This window comes from Mercenaria mercenaria, chromosome 1 (assembly GCF_021730395.1).
Source record: "Mercenaria mercenaria strain notata chromosome 1, MADL_Memer_1, whole genome shotgun sequence".
Lineage (NCBI taxonomy): Eukaryota > Metazoa > Mollusca > Bivalvia > Venerida > Veneridae > Mercenaria > Mercenaria mercenaria.
The window spans coordinates 15,866,752-15,882,352 of record NC_069361.1 but is presented as its reverse complement, the minus strand read 5'-3'; the positions used below and the strand labels follow the sequence as shown (position 1 = coordinate 15,882,352).

The following is a 15,601-nucleotide window of genomic DNA, read 5'->3' as shown; positions in this document are numbered from 1 at the left end:
AAAATTTGAATATCGGTATTCATTTTGGCTTCAAATGCAGTGATAAATTTTAAACACATGTACGTCAAGCTGGCTTGAAACTCAATTCCTTGCAAGATCGGTTATGTCAATTTTGAATCATGTTTTAATCAGAATGTATGAAATTCAGATGCAAATTTAATGCAATTTGACTTTTCGGTCTTCATATTTTCTGGGACTCAAAACCCGACATGACGTTATGAAACAGACTTTCGATCATCGATGACAATGTCGCGGTTTATGACTGGCTAACAAATGCGCAACCTCTGCTTTTTGATTACAGTGCCCCCTATCTACAACAACACTCTTTGGGAGACGGGAAATATGGTTGTTGTTCGGAGGGAGTTGTTGTAGAGTGGTAAAATAAAGAACAATAAGCATATTTTGGAGTCAGTAGCAAGTGTTGTTGCAAGGAGGGAATTGTTTTCATACTAGTAATGTTATTTTTTTATGTAGGTGTAACAAAGCTAAATTTTAATATTTGTATTTCGATAGTTGCCACGATACCAAATATAAAATCAAATGATCTTCTGTCAAAATTGTAGGCTTAACATGGCCAGCCAGTGGGGGTTATTATGTCAACATGTAAAAATGAAAGATTTGTTAGTGACATTTTCACTTATAAAATACTGATATCACCTCGCATAGTAATCTATAAGACCTGAAATCCCTATAACATTGAGTAGAATATTATAAGTTTTATAAAGTACCACCATTGTTTTTAATTTTACAAAATTTCAGAAATGCTTAAACAGTGGGTGAAGAAAATGTCTTATGAAATTAAAACGAGTTCGGTGACCTGTGCTTTTTGTTCTCTTGTTTGTCTTAAAAATGAATGTTCTTCAAGCTCACAGAGTATGAAAAAAATCTTTACGGTAGAAAAAACTAGATGTGTGTCCATAGAACACAGGTGCCCCCCACTCCTGTCACTGTAACATGGTTTAATGACTCAGGTTAAACAATTTTTAAGATGTTTTGCAACACAAACTTTTAAGAGCCTTATGTGTATTTTTCACTTAGTTGGCCATAACTCTGGCCTAGCTGAGTAAAATCCTAAAGAGAACACTTCATAGGCTATAAAGAAATCCTCTAATGTTTTATGATTCTAGGTCAAGTACATTTAAACATACATGTTTCACAAACTTTTTTTTTCGGAGTAAGTCTGGACAAGAAGTCTGGTCTCGTGTAGTGAAATAATGACTGTAGGCAAAATATATTCGGAGCTACGCGCGACAAAACATTAAAATGACAATTTTTTCCTATGTCAGGGGCAATAACTCCTACAATACTGAATGAATCCGGACGCGAAACCCCAGGTGCACAACTGCACATGCTGACCAACATTCCTGTAAACTTTGGTGACTCTAGGTCAAATACTTTTGGAGCTACGCGCGACAAAACATTAAAATGACCGATTTTAAACTACGTCAGGGGCCATAACTCCTACACGATTGAATGAATCCGGACGCGAAACCCAAGGTGCACAACTGCACATGCTGACCAACATTCCTGTAAACTTTGGTGACTCTAGGTCAAATGATTTTGGAGCTACGTGCGACACAACATTAAAATGACCAATTTTTAACTGAGTCAGGGGCCATAACTCTTACACGATTGAATGAATCCGGATGCGAAACCCTAGTTGCACAACTGCACATGCTGACCAACATTCCTGTAAACTTTGGTGACTCTAGGTCAAATACTTTTGGAGCTACGCACGACACAACATTAAAATGACCAATTTTTTTACTAAGTCAGGGGCCATAACTCCTACACGACTGAATGAATCCGGACGCGAAACCCCAGGTGCACTACTGCACATGCTGACCAACATTCCTGTAAACTTTGGTGACTCTAGGTCAAATACTTTTGGAGCTACGCACGACACAACATTAAAATGACCAATTTTTTTACTAAGTCAGGGGCCATAACTCCTACACGACTGAATGAATCCGGACGCAAAACCCCAGGTGCACTACTGCACATGCTGACCAACATTCCTGTAAAGTTTTGTGACTCTACATCAAACACTTTTGGAGCTAGGCGCGACATAACATTCTCGGACGGACGGACTGACGTACAAGAGCAAATCTATATACCCCCACCACTCATGGGGTTGCGGGGGGGGGGGGGGGGGGGCACAAAAAACGATCCTACATCCTTAACAAACATGAAATATCGGTAAAACCAATGGATGCTCCCCAAAATTTGCATATTACAAGAACAAAAGCGTAAGGACCTCGAACATTTTACTATTCAGATTGCCTATCCAATTAAGAAAAAAGTGACATAGGGCTAGACTTCTAAAATTGCATAGTAATGATAGTTGAAGACCATTTCTTGATAAATGCGACTTCATTTTACAAGTTTATGAACAAAAAAGAAGACTGTAGACATTTCTCATTCTCTTTTCTATTAAAATATGAACATAAATCATTTTTACGTTTCCCCCCAGTGACGCAACAAAATAGTTCACATGCCTTTGTAAATAATTATTATATACGTATGCTGCAAAAATGGTACTTAGTCACGGTGGGGGGGATGTTTAGATATGAAAAAAAAAATAAGTACAGGGTGTAGGCAAATGAATTTTACATAAATATTTGACACTTATTGCATGTGTTTCCTAAACCTTACATATCTACAGCTTTTTCATATTTGTAAATATTTCAAGCGTAGAAAACACTAAACTAAATAAATAGCGGACATAGAAAGTCAAGCTAGAAAGCAGACTTATCCTTTTTAGTATATCTTATGATTTTTTCAATCAGATCTGTTACCTCTTGCGAGTCGTAAGTCCGTCGATTGAGTGTCATCAGGATTGATACAACTGCGTCTGTCGTAAGTCAGGAACCAAGCAAGTGGCTTATATTAGACATATTACATATATATATGTGTCTTCAACATAAACATGACAAAGAGATACAGACGAACTTCTGTGGGAATAGTGCCACTTTGGTGCAAATTTTTTACCTTTTGTAGGACACAATTGAAGCGAACCTAGAATGCATTTTAAGAACAACATTTGCTTTTATTCGATCCAGCATCCTATACCCTAACAGAACTACACCAGACACCATCTCCTTAAGAAAACATTTGCTTTTATTCGATCCAGCACTGACACCCATAGAACTAATACTGACCCGCCCAGAACTAACACTGGCACCCCCAGAATTAACATCAATTCTCTCACACGTCTGAAACTTATTTCGAGGCCAACTGAAATACTAGTTAGGACTTCAAAGAACTAACACAGACACCCCAAGAATATAGATCTACATAAATGTTGATACTAGCTAGTGAAGTTCTGTTCTACTGATATAAAATGGTAAAAGTAAGGCATCCCTGAACCCACAGTGGAATAGGCAGTCTCCTGCACCCCTCCGCTTCAAGTGAAAAAGGCCAACTATGCCAAAGTATGCCAGCTCCACCGCTGCATGTACTCAATAATAATCCTCCACATAATGCCCGGTCAGTATTGTACATGTGTAAACACAGTATAGCAATAGATGTATAAAAAACAAACAATAGGCTATGATCAATGCATCAGTTATCATGGGCACTCGGGTGGAAATAACTGAAGTACAGTTATGGGTCCAGAAGTTTTGTTCCACTTTTATTTTTTCCTTTTCATTTATTCTTAAAAATGTCAATAAAACTGATAATCTACATGGTACAAGTTTATTTATTGTATTAAAATATTTCATAGTAGACATACCTTAAATGCCAATGCTTATTTTAACTAAAAATACACATTTTAAATTTTTCAAAAATATGACCCTTGGTTACAAACTGTTCGAATTTCAAGAAAACAAATATGAAATAAAACCATTTTTTGTGAAGTTTGATAGGAATATAACTTATGTATCAGTATTTGAATCCATTATATAAAACTATCAGCTATTGAAGTCAAGAAATACATATACTTTAAAGGGCAATATTTCATTGAAAACTGAAGAAAATATGCGCACTTCCTCTTGAGAGTGAAGCGTCCTTTGAATTTCGCCGAATTCCAGGCAGTGGTTGCTGAGAAATATTAGTTTACTAATGTTGAAAAATCAAAGGGCAATAAATCAGTGAAAATCATTCAACAGAAACATGAAGATAATATGCGCATCTCTTGTTAGTAAAGCTTCCTATGAAGTACGGCTAAATTCCAGCCAGCGGTTGCTGAGAAATACTCCTGACATGAATTGTACTACAGTATACTACTGTTGAACAATCAAAAGGCAATAACTCGATGAAAAATCATCTGATCGAAACACGAAGATAATATGCACGTCTCTTGATAGTAAAACTTCCTATGAAGTATGGGTAAATTCAAACAAGTGGTTCCTGAGAAATACTACAGACAAGAATTGTACTATAATATACTATTGTTAAATAATCAAAGTGCAATAACTTTGTGAAAAAAAATCATCCAACCAGAACTTGAAGATAATATGTGCATCTCCTCTTGATAGTGAACCTTCCTATGAAGTTTTATTACATTCCAACCAGTGGTTGCTGAGAAATACTCCGGATAAGAATTGTACTGTAGCATACTACTGTTGAATAATCAAAGGGCAATAACTCAATGAAAAATCATCCGACCGGAACACGAAGAAGATATACGCATCTCCTTTTGACATTGGAGCTTCCTATGAAGTATGGCTAAATTCCAACATTTAGTTCCTGAGAAATACTCCGGACAAGAACTGTACTGTAGTATACTACTGTTGAAGAAGCAAAGGATAATAACCGAAAAATCATCAAAACAGAACACGAAGACAATATGCGCATCTCCTCTTAAAAGTGAAGCTTCCTATGAAGTTTCGCTTAATTCCAAGCAGTAGTTGCTGGGAAATATCCCGGACAAAAATTCGGGACGGACGGACGAACCGATGCCTAATGCTTCCTATTTGGGAGCATAAAAATGCAATCTTAATTCTCACAGTCTGACTACAATAACCTAACTAAATAAGTAATGCTATTTTTTTTTATTTTTTTTTTGTTGGTCGCGTCTGCTGAACCGTATATTCACAGAGCGTATATATTACACGAGTAAAAAAATCGATCGAATATATTCGACTGACAATAGCACGCGCATGAAACGTATATGATACATAATAAAAATTATGTGATGTTTAAGTTGGACTTAGGTTTCATAGACACCAAAATTAATGTCTCACATGCAGAAATTACAGAAGAGCATAAGTGCCAGGTGCGTTTATTTATTAACCCGAATTTTCGACTTACGTAACTCGAAATTTGAACGCCAGTCTGTCTGTCAAAGGCCAAAAATGTAATGGACGACTTTTGACTCTTCGAAGTGGAATCATTTATCTACACATCCACACATTGTACCGAACACGTTGGGACTTGAACCTATACTACCATACATCAATGTATGACCTACCATAGCCTCTAGAGATACTCTAGATTTCAAACTGTAGGCCTATCCAGGATAATTGGTCAGACTCATAACTACACTTTCATTTAGGGTATGTCTATATTTCATTGACATATGGGCTCAAACTAGGTCGAAAACCTTCCAAACTTAAAAATGGTTTAGGCATCTGAGGTCTTCCTCCAACATAAAAGCTGGGAAGTCGCCATATGACCTATAATTCTGTCGGTGCGACGTTAAACCCAGCAAAATCAATCAATAAATAAACATGGTTTAAATAGTGATATTTTCTATGAGCAAACCCTGTAGGGCTACCCAATGGATACACCAGGTACCTAATCTTGGCCAGAACCTATTCATCCACGTAAACTATTCTAGTCAGTAACTCGAAGTTTCGAGTTAGTAACTCGAAATTTCAACTTAATAAATAACATACACCTGGCACTAATGCTCTTCCGTAAGAAATGGACAAAGAAAAACGTTTTTTTTTCAACGAATACATCACATTTTCATCAATTTGTTGAAAAAAAAATCAAAACAATAAAATTTTATTGACACATCTAAATTCTGCTAATGCTAGATTCACACTGCCGACCAAATCGATCCGATTGTTCCGAAACCATTGTTCGGGAACTGGACTATCCCACTCGGGTGTGATTCTTATGTCTAATTTGTATAAATATTTGATCAATTACCGATCGAGGGGTACGGAAAGTTATCGGCTGCGTTCGTCCGGCCGTCAGTTGGCGGTCGAGTTAACAATGACAAGAAATTGGGAAATGGTCGCTATTTTGATTGGCAATGCTCGGACTTTTTATCCGATATTTTTGATATGTGAAAAAATCGAGTAGCAGTCGGTTGGCAAGGGTTCGTGAAAAAATCGTGAAAAGATAATGTGGCAATCGACTCTTGATTGTTTAGAAATTGCCTTGATTGGAAAATGATCGAAAAACGATACTTGATTGCTGTACGAAATCGCCACCCGATCTATGTCATCTGCTGTCCAGATTAGTTGGAACTACCACTACCACAACCACAACTACTTTTACTCTCACTAACAATACCACCACCACTAACACTAATATTACTACCACCACCACCACCACTACCACTAACACCATCTCTGCCACTACCACCAATACTACTACCACGACCATTACTACTACTATCACCACCTCTACTACCACTGCCACCACAACAACCACTACTACTACAACCGCCACCACTACCAATACCACCACCACTGCTACCACCATCACTACCACCATCTTTACTACCACTACCACTACCACCACCAAGACCACTACCACTACCACCTCCACTACTACTTCTACCACCACCACTACTACTACTACCACTACAAATACCACCACCACCTCTACCACTATCACCACTACTACCACTATCACCACCACTACCACCATCACCTCTAACAACAACACCAATACTACTACTGCTACTACTACTACCACCACTACCAATACCACCACTACCACCACAAATATCACCACACTACCACTACTACCACTATCACCACGACCTCTACCACCACCACTTTTACCACTATCACCACCACCACCTCTAACACCACCACTGTTGCTACCACCACCACTACTACTACCTCCATCACTACCACCACCAGTACTACCACTACCGCCACTATTACCTCTACCACCACCACTGCTACCACTACCACCACCACTACCATTACGACCATCTCTACTACCGCTACCACCACCAAGATCACTACCACTTCCACCACCACTACTACTAATAGCACCACCACTACCACCGCCACTACTACTACTACCAACACCACAACTACCACTACTACTACCACTATCACCACCACTACTACCACCAATCCTATTACCGCTGCCACCACTAATACCACTACCACCACCATCATCTCTAACACCACCACAACTACCACCTGAACTACCAATACAACCACCATCACTACTACTACTACTACTACTACTAATACCACTACTGCCACTACCACTACTACCACTATCATCTCCACGTCTACCACCACCACCACCTCTAACTCCACCACCACCACTATTACTAATACCTCTACCACTACCATCACCACTACTACCACCACCACCAGTACTGCCACTACCAAAACCACCACATCTACTTCCACCACCACAACCACTACTACCACTACCACCATCACAACCACAACCGCTACTACCCTTTGAAATCGCTGAGCATCGCAACGTTCCAAACAGTGGCGTTATGATAATAAAAACGCTACTAAATTTATCTTATGGACTGCCTCTTTCTTTCCTATGAGACAGCATGCGTTCATTTGGCGCACGTATACATGAAACTCAAACACGGCAATCCCCTGTGTATACATTTTTTTCGGAATAGCATCGAGTATAAAATTTTATCGGTGTAACACTTGGGTAACGGTGTTCGGGAGACATTCATTATCATTTCATTCTTCGCCATGAAGGCCTAGGCTGTAATTTGTGGAGAGCCGACATGCAATGACGGGATTATCTATAAAAGCCACAGTCACAGTTGCGACCATAACAATACATTAATTTCAAAGCGATCAACTTAAAGGCTGAACACCACTAAATTCTTACGCCGCCATTTTTACCTAGCATGTGATAGGAACATGCCGATTTCAACAGAATGCAAAGTGATACATACCCTATAAACGACTGTACTCCCGAGTGAACAAAACAATAAACTGACAGCTAAAAGTTGAAAAACAGCATTTTAAAGTGACTGATTTGCTTTAAAGGTATGTATATTTATATTTTATTTGAAGCTGAACATGATTTTTTCTTTATATAATGTGTTAGTCTGATTACAGGTAGAATTATAGCAAAAAAACTCGATTGATCACTGATTTTGTCCATAAATTGTACATTGTCGGCGTCAAAAGTACATATTTTCTTGCTTGAAGAACGACCTAAATGTCAGTTCCACTGTTTCATGGATAAAGAAACAATACTAGTTTGGTAAAATAAAATAAAATCATTGCTAAAATCTCCAATTTGTTTATAACCGTCAATGAAAAAAGATTCGGTGTGATTACCTGACTGTATGCATGCTTGCTTTAGTACTGTACAAGTGCTTGCGACTTTCGGAAAAAGAGTGTATGCCTGTTTGCGACTGACTTATGTATAAAATATCGGCGTATCCTAAGCTCCTGTAGTATTTCTTCATAATTATAACCCGTAAACAAAGTTTGAAGGAGGGTGGCATATAGGAGTCACCATGCGGTCTGTCTGTTCGGTCTGTTTGTATATGTGTCCTCATAAATTTGGTCGTGCCATTACTTCAATACTATTACACCTACCTCTTTCAAAATTTACACACAAAGATCGGCAATATGTAATTAATGTCCGTCTTATTCATTTCCTTTTCTTTTTAAAGTGACACTTAAAAGTGAAACAGGGTGTGATTTTTGTGTCCGTGCCATAACTTTTTATGCATTACGGGATTCTGAAATAACTTTGCAATAATGTTCACCATCATGAGACCATCATGAGACGATGTGTCGCACAATTTCAACCTGTTTATAGAATTTCAACCCATTGAATAAATAAGCTTTGAAAATTTGAACAATAAATCCACTAACCGTTTGTAGATCGCTTTCTTGACAACGTCGCACAGTAAACAGCTCTATTTTAGTTATGTCGTCCGTCGTCAACAATTTGACTGTTAACTGTAGAGGTCACACTTTTGGTCCAGTCTTAATGAAACTTGGTCAGAATGTTACCCTAAGTAGAATCTTGGATGAATTTGATATTAGGTCATCTGGGCTTAAAAACTAGGTCACCAGGTCAAATCAAAGGAAAAGGTTGTTAACAGTCTAGAGATCACAATTTGGACCAACCAGAATATTACCCGAAAATAAAATCTTGGACGAGTTCGATTAAGGGGCCATAACTCTAGAATCCATGAAGCGATATAGCCAGTTTTCGAAAGAAACCAATATATTATACAAATACAAGTTTTGCAAGTTTGATTAAAGTTGGCTGCAAAATGTGGTCTCTATCGTGTTCACAAGCCAAAAAATAGCAAGTTTTTTCCTTTAAGGGGCCATAATTCTTGAATCCATTCTCGGGTCTGGCTAGTTTAGTTTTCGAAAGGAACCGAGATATTATGCCAATACAAGTTGTATGTAATTTTGATTATGGGTTAGAATTACGCTTTGAGAAACAAAAATCAAACACCAAATCATAGAAGGAAAGAGTTGTTTAACATGAAAATTGAACAGCATATTATGTATATTACTTTACGAAACAATGTCAGTATACTTATATAAACATTGAATTCCGGAAAAGGACTTCCTAAAGTTGCCCCACTTCCGGACAGTCAAACGCCTTTAAAAACTCACAATTTTCAAAGAACTGTTACAAATGTTCGTTTTGATGCATTTGCAATAGCGTGCGAGTGGTGAAATTTCACATAACAAGGTGGAACACAGTTTTCAGCAATTGTTTATTTATTTCTTTACAAATGGCATTCATTTTCAAATGGAGACAACTTTTTCTCGACGGATACTTAAATATTCGGAAAAAGTTGTCTCCCTTTGAAAATGAATGCCATTTGTACTTAAAATATTCAGGAAAAGTTGTCTCTCTTTGATAATGTTGTAAAGAAATCGAAAATCTAGAGAAATAACCATTTATTACAGGTCGCCCCCATTAAAAAAAAAAAAAAAAAAAAAAAAAAAAAAAAAACCGTGAAATTTAGCCCTGTGCAAGAAATATCTCAAATATTCCTACATTATTCATGAAATTTAGATTCAAGATCCATTTAATATTTAAGATGGTTGTCATTTTCAATCGGAAAAGTGCTAATTTTAATTACATCTGGACAATTGTAGTGATAAAATGTGAGAAAAAACATTTACAAGGTCCTAAAATCGACCAAAATAGAGTCACCTTGTCAAAAATTGGGTCTAAATTCCAAAAATACAAGCCATTTGTCACCATTTTACATCATATAGAATAGATTAATGGCCTTTTCATTGATTGGTTAACAAATATGTGCAATTCAGATTTTAAAATAATTACAGTTTTGAAACTTCAAATACAAGTGATCCTGTGAAAATAGTCTCGTCTATTTCACTCAATCAAACATTACCCCCTCCCCCCCCCCCCCCCCCCCCCCCCGCCAAAAAAAAAAAAAAAAAAGACACTGGTTGCACCGTTCGCCCGTCAATCGATCGATTATAGGTCTGGTGTCCGGTGACTAATATTTTTCAATGGAACAGTTGTAAGTTACTGTTGAACACGTTTAGGGCTTGTAAGATATAAAATGTCGACGAAAATGGGCGTAAAACCCCAAAACAATCATTCCTGGCTAATATAGTCTTTTAAGTTGGTCAAAATATGTAACGTCAAAACGACATGAAATTAATATGTACGGATATGAAATAAGTAAGGTTTTGCACTTATGCATTTGATATAACTTAATTACTGACAAACTTTATGTTACGGAAACACATGAGAATTTGCTGTTTTTACTACTTTTTACGATGAAAATCGAAAAGCGTTGTCACGCTACTGTCTCGATTATAAATATCTATATTTCAATGTCATTATTCACTACTTCAGCTACAGCGGTATTGGTTACGATGACGGCAAAATGTCTTTATTGCCGCGGCGGTCCGGGGTTCGATTCCCGACGTGGTCATCTTTTTTTTTTGATTTGGAATTTTTAAAAAATTTTAGAAACAAAACTTCATATTTTAATGTTCATAATATGACCAAAACTTCAATTTGAAAGAATTTTTTTTTTTAGCCAAATCTGGAGGCATGCTGCTTTAAAATACAAACAGATCTTTCTGAAATTTTGATGAACAAAAGCTGCGCTTGAAAAGGGGGATAGGGGAATGATAACTTTAGTGTTTTATTTTTTTAATCTATGAGACAGTTTTTACGCACTATTTTGTCATTCCGCTCGAAAATATTGTAGTATTTTGGTATGATTTTTGCATAAAGTAAGCAGTCGAAGTATACATAACTGTATAGGTTTTAACGGGCCTGTTATATTAAATGAAAAATAATTACTTTTTGAATTGAATGTACTCCCTCGTCATATATACGGCAACTTCACACAACTATTTAGGGCTAGGCTAAAACGTGATTTTTTTTCGACGCTATTTGCGCAAAAAGTGTGCATTTGACTTTTTTAAGGTGAATCACGTTCTGAATTTACAAAGAATATTAATTTCTTTCTAAAAATCATTATGTTATGATTCAACCAAATAGTTTTCTTCGTCCACCAGAGAGAAACAATTCTTGTATCTTAATATTGAGGTTTGTCAACAAAGCAATTTCAAGCACAAATATTAATGTGGAATGTAAAGTAAGTTACACACTACAATGTCCTACTAAGATACTTACAAAACAATGCATATGTAGACTGGAGAGACAAAAATAATTTTAACAGCTCGTGAAAACTAATGACAAATTTTGACAGGTGTATGATGACTCGTGACCTAATTAAACAAGGCAGTCTGAAAGACAGCTAAATCCCCCGCCACTGCTATGGATAGTGAAAGGGTAAACCTTTGATTTCAGCTGTGACCTTGACCTTGAACTGACATGGCTGACTCATGAAGTGAGGTGATCATTTGACCCAAGTTTCATGATAATCCTTCAAGGGGTTTAGGAGATACAGAGCTGAAACCTTTGACCTTCAGTTGTGACCTTGACCTTGAGTTGACATGGCTGACTCATGAGTTCTTGATGAGGTGATCATTTGACCCAAGTTTGATGAAAATCCTTCAAGGGGTTTAGGAGATACAGAGTGGACACAAAATGGAAGGCTCAAACCTTCGACCCTTAGTTGTGACCTTGACCTTGAGCTGGCATGGTTGACTCATAATTTCTGCACATCGTTTTGATGAGGTAATCATTTTACCCAAGTTTTATAAAATTCCTTCAAGGGTTTTAGGAGATATAGAGCGAACACGAAATGGAAGGCTCAAACCTTTGACCTTCAGTTGTGACCTTGACCTTGAGCCGACATGGCTGACTCATGGGTTCCGCACATCGTCTTGATGAGGTGATCAATTGACCCAAGTTTGATAAAATTCCTTCAAAGGGTTTATGAGATATAGAGCGGACACAAAATGACAGGCTCAAACCTTTGACCTTGAGTTGTGACCTTGACCTTGAACCGACAAGGCTGACTCATAGGTTCTGCACATCGTCTTGATGAGGTGATCATTTGACCCAAGTTTCATGAAAATCCTTCAAGGGGTTTAGGAGATATGGACCGGACACGATTTTGTTACGGACGGAAGGACGGAAGGACGGACGGACGCAGACCATTCCTATAATCCCTCCGCCACGGCGGGGGATTAAAAAATACATAATTGTATATTTACAAATCATATGAACAATTGAAATATTTGCTTTATCACGATATATGCAAATATTTTTTAGACAATCTTGAAACACCGGGCCACTGTATTTTCGCATACTGGACCGGTACGGGACAAGTTAGACCTTATTGTGCCGGATGTGTATAGTGATTCTTATTAGATGTTTCATGCGTCGTAAACTAACCAATTTTGATTTATCGATGTTTTATACAGTGAGAATAAATCGCAGAAAAAAATGTACAGCTAAATATGTTAGGAGGTAATACAATTTGTATACAACTGCAGGTAACTACGAAACAAACAAAATGCAATCAGTTGAACCTTTCGCACGAAAATCAGAAATATCTCAAAAGTAACTTTTTTTTTGTATCTTGGCTCTTTGTTAAAGAATGATATTTTTTTCACACTTTTATAGATTAAAAACTGATAATAAATGTGTATTGCAATTCCGGCATAGGAATGGACACTGACTTGACTTTACTGCGATGTTAACAGCGGAAGCAGCGGTCCAGTACTATGACTGTCTACGAAACCAAGGATCACGAGTTCTTCATCTGAAAATTACGAACATTGGGATCAGTGTCCAGTATACACCTGAAAATAATAGTCTTGCTATTTGCCGAGTGCATCCTTTTTTTCATGTCGTCGTTTATAATATAGAGTAGACTTTGAAATATTCTCTTGATAGTACATGCCTTTAATTTCACATGGTTGAAGTGTAAACAAATAGTTAAAATTGCTTCGTTTTATTTCTCACGGAAAAGATTGGACAATTTTTGATATTGGAATAACTATAGAACATATATGCATTTAAAGTTGCAAGTTGATTGTTTTCTACAGGACGTAAAACTAAAACAAGTAAGCACTTCTAATTTTTTTCCAGCAATGTCCCTCAGGTGAACTTTGACATTGTTTACAAAGAGAAATCAGTTTTGTGTCATCTTGAAATGCGTTGTTCGGCTGAAACGTTTAGTTCCCGGAATAGTTCTAAAATGGTTTATTTTTGGGAATTTTGTTTTATTTATATATTCAACACAATGTGCAATATTTCCAGTTTTTGAAAATGATTCAAACTGAACTTTGTTTTAGAAAAAGTTCCGATCTTTCATTAATATTTTGCCAGCGGATGCTTACAAATTTTTTAGTGAAACGGCTTTCCTGTCCAAGAGAGGTGTGTAAAGCGTTTATTCTTTAAATGTAAAGGATCGGTAACAGATTAAGGAGATCGGACAGTGAAAAACTATACTAAATGGATACCCCTAACCATGAACAAGGAGACATATAAATTTCAGTAAATTAAAGGAAATCTGAGGGTGTGTTCGGGTTTAACGTCTTTTTCAACAATTTTTTCAGTCATATAAACGACGGTGTCTACTTGTAGCAGTGAGCACAATGCCCAACTTTATAGTGCTGTTTCACTGGAATATCACGCCGTAGACACGTGACATGATACCCCACCCAGTCACATTATACTGATACCGGGCTTACCAGTCCTAGCACTATCCTCTTAATGCTGAGCGCCAAGCGAGGAAGCTACTAGTACCATTTTTTACGTCTTTGGTATGACGCGGCCAGGGATCGAACCCACGACCTCCCGCTCTCGAAGCGGACGTTCTACCACTAGGCTACCGAGGCGGTACACGTGTTTTGTGCATTAGAATGTTTCACGAAATTTTCTTGAAAAAGTAACGCGGAGGGTTCAGCGTAGCTTTCATGCTTGCAAATTGACCTACAGATACATGTGTATATCAGGTCAACTTTTATAGTTTATTTTTTTGTGCCTTTGCATTTCCAAAGCTGTTTCGAGGATTCTGATTTTTTACATGAATTTCTTATTTCAATTTGCAGAATATACTTAAGCTAACTAGTCTAAGATATAGAATGTTGTACATACCTGAAGTGGTATGGCAAAACCTGGCAAGAATTATCCAGAAACAAACTCGTAAAAGCGTCTTCCCCGCCATCCCGTAAACTCCAAAATTCAAATGAATGGCTTTTCTCGTGCTGAAAATAAAATATGCACACAATTATAAAGTCGGATGTATAGAAAAGAGAACATGTTAATTTGCCTGTTACTGAAATATATCGTGGGAGAATTTTTCGACAAATCAAAACAAATTTCTTACCTTCCGAGTATAAAACCCTTCTAATCAACCGACAGTGACCGATCTCCGAATAGACTAGGAAGCATATGAACTCCTAAATTTAATGTCCTTCTATTTATACGTAAATGAAATCCCCGCCTTCCTTGCTGCACGAAAGTCTCGTGATTTACATGATTCAACTTGACAAATTTTATAGTCCATTTTAATCGACCTGGCGGGGCGTGGTTTCGCGACAGTCCACTGCATTATTGTGCAGGATATGTAGTATATTCGGCAACCTGATTTCATATTCACTGGCCGCCTACCTTACATTGTAACCACTGTAGCTCTACCTATTTTGCTCGTTTTTTGAGATTTCCGTTATTTGCATAAGCCAGAGGTTAAATCCGCCCCGCCAGGTCAAATAAAACGCACTCTACAACGAGGGAAGTTCGTCCTGGGCTAAACAATATTTTGCAGATGATGAACAATCGATATTCACAGGCATCTAAGAATACGTTTTATGCCCGTTTGTAAAAACCATCAGTGCTTATTTGTTAGTTTTTTTGTTTTTGTAGTTCTGTGGTATTGACCGATGATTTATCGAGAATCTAAAACAGTGTCATTTTAATGAATAGTTATTACTGACAAATTTAAAATGAAATAAGGCATCGCGATGTGGTCAGATTTTAAATTAAACAAAAATCTTATAACGAAGATTTTCACTATTCAACA

At 37.3% G+C, this 15,601-nt stretch overlaps 1 protein-coding gene across 1 annotated transcript in view; it reads right to left on the bottom strand.

Moving 5' to 3' along the window:
- The window catches only part of LOC123545775 (uncharacterized), a 53,626-nt gene extending 38,565 nt beyond the window's left edge, over nucleotides 1–15,061 (bottom strand). Inside the window, exons 1-2 of the mRNA XM_045332083.2 lie at nucleotides 14,909–15,061; nucleotides 14,677–14,786 (exon numbers count right to left, since the gene is read on the bottom strand). Of these exons, the coding sequence (XP_045188018.2) occupies nucleotides 14,677–14,746 (70 nt within the window). The 5' untranslated portion in view covers nucleotides 14,747–14,786; nucleotides 14,909–15,061. The remainder of the gene's footprint in view (nucleotides 1–14,676; nucleotides 14,787–14,908) is intronic.
- Between the last annotated feature and the right edge of the window lie 540 nt (nucleotides 15,062–15,601).